At 39.4% G+C, this 14,442-nt stretch overlaps 1 protein-coding gene across 8 annotated transcripts in view; it reads left to right on the top strand.

Moving 5' to 3' along the window:
• The window catches only part of RGS7 (regulator of G protein signaling 7), a 556,614-nt gene that overhangs the window by 508,320 nt on the left and 33,852 nt on the right, over positions 1-14,442 (top strand). For all 8 annotated transcript variants that reach the window (XM_064383646.1, XM_021666925.2, XM_021666924.2 and 5 more), the window contains 4 exons: positions 6,093-6,191; positions 7,782-7,843; positions 8,831-8,941; positions 13,104-13,229. In XM_064383646.1, coding sequence (XP_064239716.1) covers positions 6,093-6,191; positions 7,782-7,843; positions 8,831-8,941; positions 13,104-13,229 — 398 coding nt within the window. The remainder of the gene's footprint in view (positions 1-6,092; positions 6,192-7,781; positions 7,844-8,830; positions 8,942-13,103; positions 13,230-14,442) is intronic.

The raw sequence follows: 14,442 nt of genomic DNA, 5'->3' as shown, positions 1-14,442 counted from the left end.
TCAAAATAATAATAATAATTATAATAATACAGCAAAAAAAAGGCAGTCTGGAGGCACTATCCCTTTTTGCTCTTAATAACCTTTGTTCTATTGAGGCCTTCACCTGATTGGGTGAGGCCCACCCACCTTATGGAGGGCAGTCTGCTTTACTCAAAGTCCATTGATTTAAATGCTAATCCTATCCAATAAACACCCTCACAGAAACATCCAGAGTAATGTTTGTCCACATATCTGAGTACTGTGAGCCAGCCAAGTTGACAGAAAATTCAGCATCACAGGCTGTATCCTTCTACAAGATAATAGCTAGAGGGGTCCTAGGTCACCAAACCTGAGGGAAATTATAAAAGCACCTGCATGTGTGTGACTGAACCCACACTTTGGGCTCCTTCTGGTAATGTTGGCACCCGTATTTCAAAATAACAGAAAGCTATTCCTAATCCTGTTTTCTTTTTCCTCTGTCACCTTCGTGTGGACATCATGGCACTAAATATTATACTTAACAACATTAGTGGAAAACCAATGTGCATATCCTAGAAGAATAAGAGCAAATGTATCACTAGCTGTTTTCCTGTTATTAATAATCCAGTGGTTACAGCTGTTTCTGCATAAAATATGGACATGTCCTCACCTCCATATACCGCATACGTACATTTAGATTTTAATGTGTTACTGAACAGAATAAACTACTCATGTCTTAGAGCAATGAAAAAGTGTGTCAAGTTAGGGGTACAGTAAAGGTGCAGGCAATAGAAACTCCTCAAATGATAATGAATAAAGAGATAACTTTTCTTTTTTTTTTTTAGATGGAGTCTCATTCTGTCTTGCCCAGGCTGGAGTGCAGTGGCAGGATCTCAGCTCACTGCAGCCTCCACCTCCCGGGTTCAAGTGATTCTCCTGCCTTAGCCTCCTGAGTAGCTAGGATTACAGGCGTGTGCCACCAAACCCAGCTAATTTTGTATTTTTAGTAGAGACGGGGTTTCACTGTGTTGGGCAGACTCGTCTCGAACTTCTGACCTAAGGTGATCCACCCGCCTCGGCCTCTCCAAGTGCTGGGATTACAGGCGCAAGTCACCACACCCAGCCAAGAAGGGATTTTTCTGATTCATGGTCTGAAACCTTGTGGCAGGCAGGGGTCAAGCTGGCCCAGGAGTGTGACTGAAGCCAGCTCTCTCATGCTGTCTTTCTGTTCGCTTTCTCTCTGCTTCTTTCTCTCTATTGGTTTCGTCCGTATTGTGTCAGATATGGTAACAATCTGTTCTCTAGCTCAGCTGAGCAACCTTAAAAGAAAGAGAAATATTAGCATGCCAGCCAGTTAGAAAAGTCCCTGAGATTACACTTCACATAGAAAGACAGAAAGGCTTTTTATACTTTGTGACTTCTTTTTTTTTTTTTTTTGAGACGGAGTTTCGCTCTTGTTACCCAGGCTGGAGTGCAATGGCACGATCTCGGCTCACCACAACCTCTGCCTCCTGGGTTCAGGCAATTCTCCTGCCTCAGCCTCCCGAGTAGCTGGGATTACAGGCATGTGCCACCATGCCCAGCTAACTTTTTGTATTTTTTAGTAGAGACGGGGTTTCACCATGTTGACCTGGTCTCAATCTCTTGACCTTGATCTCTCGATCTCTTGACCTCGTGATCCACCCACCTCGGCCTCCCAAAGTGCTGGGATGTGGTTTCTATTTTACAATCCCTGTCTTGGTTCTTGGTCTGTTTGAGTTGCTGTGACAAAATATCTTAGGCTGGGTAATTATAAACAACAGAAATGTATTGCTCACAGTTCTGGAGTCTGAAAAGTCCAAGAACAAGGCACCAGTAGATTTCACATCTGTTGTGAGCTCACTCAGTGCTTCAAAGATGGTGCCTTCTCACGGTGTCCTCACATGGTGGAAAGAGCAAATGAGCTCCCTCAGGCCTCTTTATAAGGGCACTAATCCCATTCACAAGGGCTTCACCCTCATACCTAGTCACCTCCCAAAGTCCCCACCTTTTAATGCCATCACATTAGGGGTTTAGGATTTCAACATATGAATTTTGGAGAGACACAAACATTCAGACCATAGCAAAACCCACCGCCCCCAACCTAAAAGAAAAAAAAAAAAAAGCAGAGGCGATCAGCTCTCTTCTAAAATGTCAAGGGAACTCACATGTGACTGGATTTACATAGCAAGCCAAATTGATTTTATTTAATGAATAAATAGATGGCACTGTATATGAAAAAGTGCTTGTCTTAATACCGCAGGGAGTAAAAGAATGTGTTATTCAAGCCAAAGCATTGCAAATAAATGATTTTGCTATTAAAACTAAAAATGGATATCAATTAATTTGATTTTCCTCCAACTGCAAATATTAAGACATTAAAGAGATTTTATTTATCTTCCTCTCTAACCCTGCCTGCTTCTAGCTCTATGCCACCCCACCCTGGACCACTATTTGAATACATTTTATTTTCTAAAACATGCAAAGCCTTTTACATTGCAAATAATTTTCACAACTTGCCTGCCAAAATAGGATTAATCTCTTGGCCTCCTCTGTCCACAAAATAAGCCCTATATATAAAATTATATTCTCAGCTGTTTTCATTGTAGCCAAGGATTAAAGTTAGAAGCTATCACTGTCCCCCGGAAATGAACAGTGCTGAGATGGGTGAAAGCGAGAGCTCCTGATGTTGACTTTTTTTTTTTTTTTTTTGAGATGGAGTTTCACTCTTGTTGTCCTGGCTGGAGTGCAATGCCGCGATCTTGGCTTACCGCAACCTCTGCCTCCCGGGTTCAAGCGATTCTCCTGCCTCAGCCTCCTGAGTAGCCGGGATTACAGGCGTGTGCCAGCATGCCCAGATAATTTTGTATTTTTAGTAGAGATGGGGTTTCACCATGTTGGTCAGGCTGGTCTCAAACTCCCGACCTCAGGTGATCTGCCTGCCTTGGCCTGCCAAAGTGCTGGGCTTATAGGCGTGAGCCACGGCACCCAGCCTGACTTTTATGTAAGAACTGCAATAACTTCAGAGCCAGTAGCCAGGCGCCTGGAAGACTGTTTTAAGCAACACCTCCCAATGGTTTGGGTTACGGTCTCTTCTGGGACCTTTATGAAGTTTACAGGAAATGCATAAATGTTGAAATCATTATAGAAATGTAGAAATAAAAGATAACTTATGGATCATTTCACTTTCATGATATCACAAATTGCTGTGTTTTTCTAGCAGTCTTTTAAATTATTTTTTTATCTTAGCCCAAAAACTTAGTGTTAAAACCATTAGCTATTTTTCATAAGCACTGTTTACAGGACCTATAGATTATGATTTAAAAACTTTAAATAATTAAACCAAGTTGAAAACAGAATGGAAACTTCAAGTCTCAGGTCTTTTTATTTTTCTTTTCAAAAATTAGGGTGATACAATTGAGAAACTAGGCCGGGCGCGGTGGCTCACGCCTGTAATCCCAGCACTTTGGGAGGCTGAGGCGGGTGTATCACGAGGTCAAGAGATCGAGACCATCCTGGTCAACATGGTGAAACTCCGTCTCTACTAAAAATACAAAAAATTAGCTGGGCATGGTGGCGCGTGCCTGTAATCCCAGCTACTCAGGAGGCTGAGGCAGGAGAATTGCTTGAACCCAGGAGGTGGAGGTTGCGGTGAGCCGAGATCACGCCATTGCACTCCAGCCTGGGTAATGAGCGAAACTCCGTCTCAAAAAAAAAAAAAAAAGAAAAAAGAAAAACTAGCAGACACTGAAACGTAGAACCATCATATAATTGGTGATCTTTCTGTGGCCTAATTTTAATTGACAAATAATAATTGCACATATTTATGGGTAATATTGAATAAACGTATATACCATGGAATGAACCAATCAGAGTAATCAACATATTCATCACCTCAAATATTTATCCTTTTTGTAGCAAGAACATTTAAAATCCTCTCTTTGAGCTACTTTGAAATATGAAATACATCATTATTAACAATAGTGGCTTGGCTGTCCAATAGAACACCAAGGCTTATTCCTTCTGTCTAACTTTGTACCCATTGACCAAGATCTTTCTCCTCTCCCGCTTCTGGTAACTGTCACTCTGTTGTCTACTTATGACTTCAGCTTTTTTATATTCCACATATAAGTGTAATCCTATGATAAAGACCTCTCTGCCTAGCTTATTTAACTAAACATAATGTCCTCTAGGTTCATCCGTGTTATTGCAAATGACAGAATTTCTTGTTCTATAAAGGCTGAATAGTGTTCCATTTCGTATATATAGCACATGATTTTTACAAACTCAAAGCATTCAGAAGGTTGTGTTATTTAATCATGTTCAGATATGGCTAGTATCAGTTTGGGCCATTTCCATTCCTTCAGTGTAAATTAAATCACTTTATATTCCAGGCCCTGTGCTTGTTACTCTTTTCTGTTCATAGTACTTACCACGTTTTTAGTCGTGTGTTTATTTGTGCGATTGCCTGTGTGACTTCTTTCCCTTCCACTGGGTTGTGAGTTCCAGTGGAGAGAGAAGCACATTTGTTTTGTTTATTTCTATTTTCCTAATGCTTAGTACTATAACCAGCATATAGTAAGTGTTCAATAAATGTTGAATGAATGAATGAGTGAATAAATGAATGAAATAAAAGGGCTGGTTTTAGCCATTAAGCTCTGTCCTGTTCAGAGCAAATTCAAAACATGTGAGCAACTCCTTGTGTTGAAATGGATGGCCATTTGCTGCCTCCTGTTTTGCATTATAAAATAAATAAATACATAAATAAAAAAAGAAGTGGATGTCCTCAGTGATGGGAATTGGGCTCCAAGGGTCTGGGGCCAGGGCAAGAGAAGGGCATCAAAGAGACCTACCCAAGATAGTCTGGGAATAGGCGATCCCAATGATTGAACCCAAGTGAAAATCTGTTAAAGAAAGGTTAAGAACACCAAACAAAAAACAAACAAACAAAAGGACAGAGCAGGTGAGATACAAGGGCAAGACCGATTCCAAAAGGTGCAGATACAGGGTTGAGAGGCACTGTTAAGTGGACGTAAGGTCCTAGTGAAAACAGATCAGGAACAAAAATACATTGAATTTAGAGATACTGGCAAGCTTGGTGACCGGACTGAAAATTGGCATCATTAGGCATCTGGATCTAACCTCATCTAATTTCAAACTGTCTTTGCAAACCTCATCTGGTAACTAATTTTGTGGAGTTCATGCAGTTTTCTTATGCCCTCGTCCTTCTTGCTTATGTCCAAAAAAAAGTGCTCAATAAAACACATTAAATTCTTTATTTTAAAGGAATAATACTTTGATATTCAAGAAAAAATAATTTGGCCTCTTCCTTGAGTTGACATGTGAGATGTCTCACTCTGAGTTACAAATAGTTTTTTATCCCTTTAGTCACCAGATCTTTATTTATACTTACTAAGCAATGGGCCTTTCTCAAAAAGGAGTCGTCCTAAGTAGTAGGTCTGACCTTTTGACAAGCTCATAAAAAAGTACAAGGGAATTCCAAAGATGCCTGAAGCCTCTGGGGTCACTGATGTTTACAGAGGCACCCAATGGCAAGGCCAGTATTGTGAAGGAAATAACCACTGTTGATATGGAGAGTAGGAATACCCTGATGTCTTCCACTGCACCTTCAGAAATCAAATCAGCAATAGAATTCTTGACTTCTTCTCCTCAGACCCCCATTTAATTCCTATGTAAAAAAAAAAATCAAGTTATTTTTCAGTCTTCTTTTGGGTTATCACATTTCTATTCTATTTTATATCCACCTCTATATTTTCTTAAATCAATGCTTATGAAATGTTAGTTAATGTTGACATTCTCCAACTTAGTATTCCCAGCCTGCTCTCAAATTTTATCACACTCCGCCTGTTCTCTACGTATAATCAATTATTCTGTCAAAGTTAATAATCTAACTACATATTTTTTCAGAGCTGTACTTGTATTTTATATGCATATGATATTTATCATAGCAATGCGTTTCGAATTTTGATAAGAAGCTTAATCAACTAATTTTTGAGTGACCTGGCTGAATTTATGATACAGAGTTACTTTTTAGAAAGTCTGTGACTATAAATGGTATTTTGTCCTAAAATGTTTATTTTTTTATTTTAATATAGTCTGTCTATGGTTTACAAAATGATATGAGAAGCCACAGTCCTACCCACACACCCACACCAGAAACTAAACCTCCAACAGAAGATGAGTTACAGCAACAGGTGAGTCAACCTATGAGGTGACCCGTTAAAGGTTTACAGAGTAACAGCTGTGAAGACCAGACGGTAAATGTTAACAGTGGGTATTTTTAAGGTTATTTGTATGATTGACTGTTTCATATGGAAGATTTGCAGTTAAAAAATAATAAAATTTTCTAATTTTAAGAATTATAATTACTTGAAAATGTATCAACACATGGTAATGGTTTTCAGAACCCCTCTCTATTTACCCAAATCCTTTTTCCTCTAGCCAACTGTAAAAATCACATATGCTCATTTGTAGATGACCCCATCATCAGTATTTTGTACTCCAGAACTCTTAAAGTGTAAGAGGACAAGAGGTTGAGCACATTTGAGTGCCACATTTCCCATATCCAATGACAGGACATTTTCTTCACATGAGAGCTTATTCTTGCTTTCTGCAGTGCTGATTTCTCTCTACCTCTTGAAGTTTTTTCTTATCAACACTGATGTACAGTCATGGAGTCATGGTATTCACTACTTTTTTAAAGCACTTGATCAATAGTGATGGCTCCAAGTAATATTTCAAAGCGAACTCCAGTGTCTCAAATCAAATAATAGTTTAAATCTCTTGATTAGTTCAGTCGTGGGGCTTTATTCTCATTTTGACTCCTTTCCCCTAATATTTTCTTATAATATGGTTTATCAAGAGTGTAATATATACTTTTCTAGTATATTTATAATAATCGGAGGAAAGGTCATTCAGAGAGTTTTTTATTAAGGTTTTCTGTGTGTGATTAGTCCATGTGAGTATTTGTCATGAATTGCTGATAAAATTATTCTCAAAACATATCATTGATGCTTTCTTGGTATTAGGAGATAGGATTTATTTTGAAATTATAGTAACAAATACATTTATTTTCTAAATTTGGAGGGAAGTATGATTCTGGATTTAGTAATGACTAATCCAGAACGAATGTTTAAATAAACACCATGAACGACTGTTTAAAATCTCTACAATTTTATTTTTTATTTTTTTGAGACAGAGTCTTTCTCTACCAACCAGGCTGGAGTGCAGTGGTGTGATCTTGGCTCACCGCAACCTCTGCTTCAAGGGCCCAAGTGATCTTCCTGCCTTGGCCCCCAAAGTAGCTGGAACTACAGTAGCTGTACCACTACACCTGGCTGATTTTTGTATATTTTTTTACAGATGGTGTCTTACTGTGTTGACCAGGCTGGTCTCAAATTCCTGGCCTCAAGCGATTCCCCGCCTCAACCTCCCAAAGTGCTGGGATTACAGGCGTGAGCCACTGCGCCCAGCAAAATCTCTACAATTTTAAAATAAAATCACATTTTGTTAAAGTAGGCAGAACGGTCAAACTCACTGCTGTTCTAAAGCGATATCAATTGTGTTCACTTTCAGACATTTCATTTTGTTAACTCTCTACGAGCCCTCTGCTTTTATTTTTTTAACCAGCTTTGAAAGTGTACTGACCTAGAATACACTCTTGTTCAGAATTGGCCAGTACTATCTAAATATCATGAATAAATATCTAAATCTATCATGATTTAGAGTGGAAAATTGTGAAAATGTCACTACTTACGTATCTACTTCTCTAACCCTCTTTTCAGATAAAATACTGGCAAATACAGTTAGATAGACATCGGTTAAAAATGTCAAAAGTCGCTGACAGGTGAGTATTTCAAGATGTCTATATAAATTTTAAAATTTCACTTGACAATTAAAAGTGTTTAAAAATGAAAGAGGACTGCTGGGACAAGAGTGGAGACAAATAATTGGAATCATGTAAGTAAATGTGATTCTGTTTTCCCTTCTGCACATAGAAAACTTTCGAAGAACTCTTTTGGTGTAGTTTAAATGAAAGGATGATTATAATTGTGTTAAATGCCCAGACATCTAATCCTTGTGCAACCAAGAATCAGATATAGAGGATGATTCTGCAGTCTAGCCTTTTCACTCCTGCTGGAAGACGTGAAACTTTACATTTATTCATTACATTTTGGCAACTTGGAGCCTCTCTGTAAACTTATTTTAACAGTAACAATTGACTCTGTTACTGCCTGGCTTCAAAATATGAATGAAACTCAAATTTTAGATACTTCCCTTTTCTTCATTGAAATCTATTCTTAACGGCATTCATGTTGGTCACTTTTGGGCGTTGCCAAATCCTACCTCTCCAACTTCCTTCCCTTCTAACCTTTTTAAAATTTGTATATACATTTAAAAAATGTATCAGTTGTTCTCACTTTGCATAATCCCTGTAAATACTTTTGACAACATTTCCCTTTTAAGCCCTTCTCTAAGTTGGCTAAAATCTGTTCTGCTGTGGGTGGGCTGATAACCAAAGATGGGAACTAACTGTTGGCGGTGCCCTTCACACACTGACCTCTTCCAGAGTGCTTCGTGTTAACCAAGGGATGTTGATTTCTACGGCTTAGGCCTGGGGAGGGATGGAATCTTAGCCACATTTGTCTGCCAGGAAGCACAATAAGTTGTTACATCCAAGTTATTGAAATGTGAAGATTGCCATTGGATTTCATTCTATAAGTGAGCAAGGATTCCTTGGGCCCACATTTTTATATTCTTTCCCTTGCCTTGGATTGGTTGCAACCCCAGTCAGAAAACTAAAGAACGTGGAAATGTCTCTTTTTCTCCCTAGTCTACTAAGTTACACGGAACAGTATTTAGAATACGACCCGTTTCTTTTGCCACCTGACCCTTCTAACCCATGGCTGTCTGATGATACCACTTTCTGGGAGCTTGAAGCAAGGTAGGTGGCATTTTATCTTTCTTGCAAATATGTTGCTTTATTTCAGGGTCTGAGTGAAATGGGAAAGGTTTTATCGTTGGCTAATTGTGAATGTAATTTTGTTCTTGGTCTACATTGGCCCATATCTAACATTCTTATTCAAGATAATGGCTCTTGAACCTTAGACATTTGCATTTGCATTGCTGGAAAGACCGTCCCAAAATTGAGGTGCAAGAGTTTCAGGATGCATTAGTCAGAGTTAGGATTTTCAGTTCTTGAAATTTGGCTCATTGCTGTTATCTTCCTGAAAAATCCACATAGCCATAAAGGCTTATGTATTCAAGTAAAATGAATGCTAAAGCCATACATACTTAAGGCCAACACAAGTATGTGTTTATAAGTTCAATTTCGAAACAAATGGGCTTACCAAAAACACTGTAAGAGAAACTGGCATGACACTTACTTCCTAAGAAAAGCAAAGTACCACTGAGGACTCCCTAGTTTTTTTCATGAGCTATATAGGGGAAGAATTACATCATCAGTCTTAACAGAGTCATGAAAATATCATGGCATATCACTTTACAAAGAGAAGATTGGTGCTCTCATACTTCTAGCAGTTCTCTAGATTGCATTTCTGGACTATCTCTTTCTTTTGCATCGACATGAATCTTAAACACTGGACATGCCCAGAACTCTTCATCCACAAGTTAAAGATTTTATAGATGAGAAAGCCGGAACCCCAAAATGTTGTGACTCAGCTAGGATTAGGTCACAGATTTAGTTGACACCAGAATCATAAACTAGTATTGAGACTTTTAGTTACCAATGCATTTTTCCTGGTACAACATACCTTTCTGACACTGTGTGGTGTAGTGGTTAAGCAATGTGGGATTACACACCTGTAATCCCAACACTCTGGCAGGCCAAGGTGGGTGGATCACCTGAGACCAGGAGTTCAAGACTAGCCTGGCCAATGTGATAAAATCTCATCTCTATTAAAAATACAAAAAGTGGCCGGGTATGGTGGCAGGCGCCTGTAATCCCAGCTATTTGGGAGGGAGGCTGAGGTAGGAGAATTGCTTGAACCCTGGAGGCAGAGGTTGCAGTGAATCGAGATCATGCCATTGCACTCTAGCCTGGGTGACAAGAGTGAAATTCCATCTCAAAAAAAAAAGAAAGAGAGAGAGAGTGCACACTGGAGTCAGAACATCTGAATCTTTGCCCCTTATTACTTGCCTGACATTGGCAAGTGATAACTCTGTGCCTCTCTTTCCTCATCTATAAAATAATAAGATTAATAATGCCTATCTTATAAAGTGACTAGCAAAAACTAAAAGAGAATTTATGTAAAGTGCTTAGCATATAATGCTCAGCAGATGTTAGACTTTATTGGCTGGACAAAGTGGCTCACACCTATAATCCAGCACTTTGGGAGGCTGGGGTGGGCAGATCACAAGGTCAGGAGTTTGAGACCAGTCTGGCTCACATAGTGAAACCCTGTCTCTGCTAAAAATATAAAAAATTAGCTGGGTGTGGTGGTGTGTGCCTGTAATCCCAGCCACTCGGGAGGCTGAGACAGGAGAATTACATAAACCTGGGAGGCGAAGGTTGCAGTGAACCAAGATTGTGCCATTGTCCTCCAGCCTGGGCAACAGCGTGACACTCCATCTCAAAAAAAAAGACACACACACATAAACAGAACCAAAGACAAAAACCACATGATTATCTCAATAGATGCAGAGAAGGCCTTTGACAAAATTCAACAGGCTTTATGCTAAAAACTCAATAAACTAGGTATCGATGGAATGTAAAAGCTATTTACAACAAACCCACAGCTAATAGCATACTGAATGAGCAAAAACTGGAAGCATTCCCTTTGAGATCTGGCACTAGACAAGGATGCCCTCTCTCACCACTCCTATTCAATATAGTACTGGAAGTTCTAGCCAGAGCAATCAGTCAAGAAAAAGAAATAAAAGGTATTCAATTAGGAAAGCAGGAAGTCAAATTGTCTCTATTTGCAGACGACATGATTGTATATTTAGAAGACCCCATTGTCTCAGCCCAAAATCTGGTTAAACTGATAAGCAACTTCAGCAAAGTCTCAGGTTACAAAGTCAATGTGCAAAAATCACAAGCATTCCTATACACCAATAACAGACTTAAAGAGAGCCAAATCAAGAATGAAATGCCATTCACAATTGCTGCAAAGAGAGTAAAATACCTAGGAATACAACTAACAAAGTATGTAAAGGACCTCTTCAAGGAGAACTACAAACCACTGCTCAAGGAAATAAGAGGACACAAACAGATGGAAGAACATTCCATGCTAATGGTTAGGAAGAATCAATATTGTGAAAAGGGCCATACTTCCCAAAGTAATTTATAGATTCAGTGCTATCCCCATCAAGCTACCTATGACCCTCTTCACAGAACTGGAAAAAACCACCTTAAACTTCATATGGAACAAAAAAAGAGCCCGCATAGCCAAGTCAATTCTAAGCAAAAAGAACAAAGTTGGAGGCATCATGCTACCTGACTTCAAACTACACTACAAGACTACAGTAATCAAAACAGTGTGGTACTGGTACCAAAACAGAGATATAGACCAATGGAACAGAACAGAGACCTCAGAGGCAAAGCGACATATCTACAACCATCTGATCTCTGACAAACCTGACAAAAACAAGCAATGGGGAAAGGATTCCCTGTTTAATAAATGGTGTTGGGAAAACTGGCTAGCCATCTGCAGAAAGCAGAAACTGGACCCCTTCCTGACACCATACACTAAAATTAACTCCAGATGGATTAAAGACTTAAACATAAGACCTAACACCATAAAAACCCTAGAATAAAACCTAGACAAAACCATTCAGGTTATAGGCGTAGGCAAGGATTTCATGACCAAAAACACCAAAAGCATTGGCAACAAAAGCCAAAATAGACAAATTGGATATAACTAAACTCCACAGCTTCTGCACAGCAAAAGAAACAGTCATTAGAGTGACCAGCAACCAACAGAATGGGAAAAAATTTTTGCAATCTACCCATCTGACAAAGGACTTATATCCAGAATTTACAAAGAACTAAAACAGATTTACAAGAAAAAAACAAACCCATTCAAAAGTGGGTGAAGGATATGAACAGACACTTTTTCAAAGAAGACATATATGAGGACAACAAACATATGAAAAAATGCTCATCATCACTGGTCATTAGAGAAATGCAAATCAAAACTACATTGAGATACCATCTCACCCCAGTTAGAATGGCGATCATTAAAAAATCTGGAGACAACAGATGCTGGGGAGGATGTGGAGAAATAGAAACCCTTTTACAGTGTTGGTGGGAGTGTAAATTAGTTCAGCCATTGTGGAAGACAGTGTGGCAATTCCTCAAGGACCTAGAAATAGAAATTCCATTTGACCCAGCAATCCCATTACTGAGTATATATCCAAAGGATTATAAACCATTGTATTATAAAGACACATGCACACATATGTTCGTTGCAGCACTGTTTACAATAGCAAAGACTTGGAACCAACGCAAATGCCCATCGATGATAGACTGGACATGGAAAATGCGGCACATATACACCATGGAATACTATGCAGCCATCAAAAACGATGAGTTTGTGTCCTTTGTAGGGACATGGATGAACCTGGAAACCATCATTCTCAGCAAACTGGCACAAGAACAGAAAAATCAAACACCGGTGGCATGTTCTCACTCAGGCCGGTGTTGAACAATGAGAATACATGGACACAGGGAGGGGAGCATCACACACTGAGGTCTGTTTGGGGGACTAGGGGAGGGACAGTGGAGGGTAGGGAGTTGGGGAGGGATAACATGGGGAGAAATGCCAGATACAGGTGATGGGGATGGAGGCAGCAAACCACATTGCTATGTATGTACCTATGCAACAATCCTGCATGTTCTTCACATGTACCCCAGAACCTAAAATGCAATAAAATATATATTTTAAAAAATAAGTTACACTTTATTATTAATGCTAACATACACCATGGTTTCATGCAGAGCCATTAATCAGAGATACATTTTTTGAAAGGTGAGTTAAAGATGGGAACTTCAAGGCACACATGACTTTGAAGGGGAATATAATAACAAAAATATGGGAATTCTAATGAAAGGAATGTATTTGCCTTTGTTTTATCTTCTATAGCAAAGAACCGAGCCAGCAGAGGGTGAAGCGGTGGGGTTTCGGCATGGACGAGGCATTGAAAGACCCAGTCGGGAGAGAACAGTTCCTTAAATTTCTAGAGTCAGAATTCAGCTCAGAAAATTTAAGGTAAGACACATTGCTTGGATCGTATACGCCAGGGAAATACTGTCTGATGTGTCTGATTATTTTGTAGGTAATAGCTCGATTCTTCTTCCACCAACATGACGTTATGAGCCCATTGAATTTCTGTCACCTAATGAAGGGGAAAAAGATGAGCAAGGCAAAGGCTGCCCAACATAACCATTTCTTATAACTTATTTTTACACTGTCTCTGTGTCTCCAGAGGTTTTAACTATACAAATTTGGTGACTTTGAAATGGACTCTGTAAAGAAATGCAGTACAGAGAACCATGTTTGGCAAAGTGGAGACTGGCCAGTAACATTTATGAAGTTCCCGCCTCTTTGTCAGTGGTGCTTGTCTCTGTGTATCGCTTCTCAAGCAAGTTAGAGAAGAGACTGGGCAGCTGTATCAAATAACTTGAAACCAAACTATTGGGCTGTCTCGTTCTCTTTGCACATTTACATAGTAGCCTCAGGGCAATTGAGAGCAGCACAGCACTGAGCTGTTCGTGAGACAGGGACAGCCATTCTGCCCATCTGTTGTCAACATCATCCTTATATATTTTTAAAATTAGCTAACATAAGGAGGATCTGAAAATTGCATTTTTAAATATAAGACTTTAGAGTGGATTTTAATAGCTCTATTTAACATCATTGAAGTGAGTGATAACTTTCCACTATGTAAGACTGTTTTCCCATGAGCTCTTTCATTCATTATTCTTTTGAAACCTGATGCCCAGTTTTTACTTTTCCATGACTTATGCAGTCCTGTAAACTTCATTTGCCGAAAGGGCTCAGCATTCATTTATTTTCATTGGAAATAAGTAGTGCCAGGCATTGTCACATTCTTTTCAGGAGATTTGACAGGTAGCAATCCCAAACCATTCAGAAAGATGTATGCTGACACCTGTCGCACAGATGGAGCAAAGATGACCGCAGACAGAACCTGGAGGGGTTTAACTCTCCGTGTATGCCTAGCATGGATTGCTGGCATGCAGCTTCCTATTCTCCTTCCAATTTATGGGAACCCTTCCTGCCTGGGCTTTTGCAAGATCTTGCTTCTAAAGTTCTTTATTGAGCCTACTAATAACGTTTTCTTTATTGAGGTCACATTGTCCGGTGCAAGAATGTATTAATAGGCTAGGCGCAGGGGCTCACGCCTGTAATCCCAGCACTTTGGGAGCCGAGGCAGGTGGCTCTCTTGAGGCCAGGAATTTGA

Source organism: Aotus nancymaae, unplaced genomic scaffold (assembly GCF_030222135.1).
Source record: "Aotus nancymaae isolate 86718 unplaced genomic scaffold, 86718_ANA_hifiasm-v0.15.2.pri h1tg000032l_0, whole genome shotgun sequence".
Lineage (NCBI taxonomy): Eukaryota > Metazoa > Chordata > Mammalia > Primates > Aotidae > Aotus > Aotus nancymaae.
Note: the sequence above shows the minus strand (reverse complement) of the source record. Positions and strands in the feature narration are given on the sequence as shown.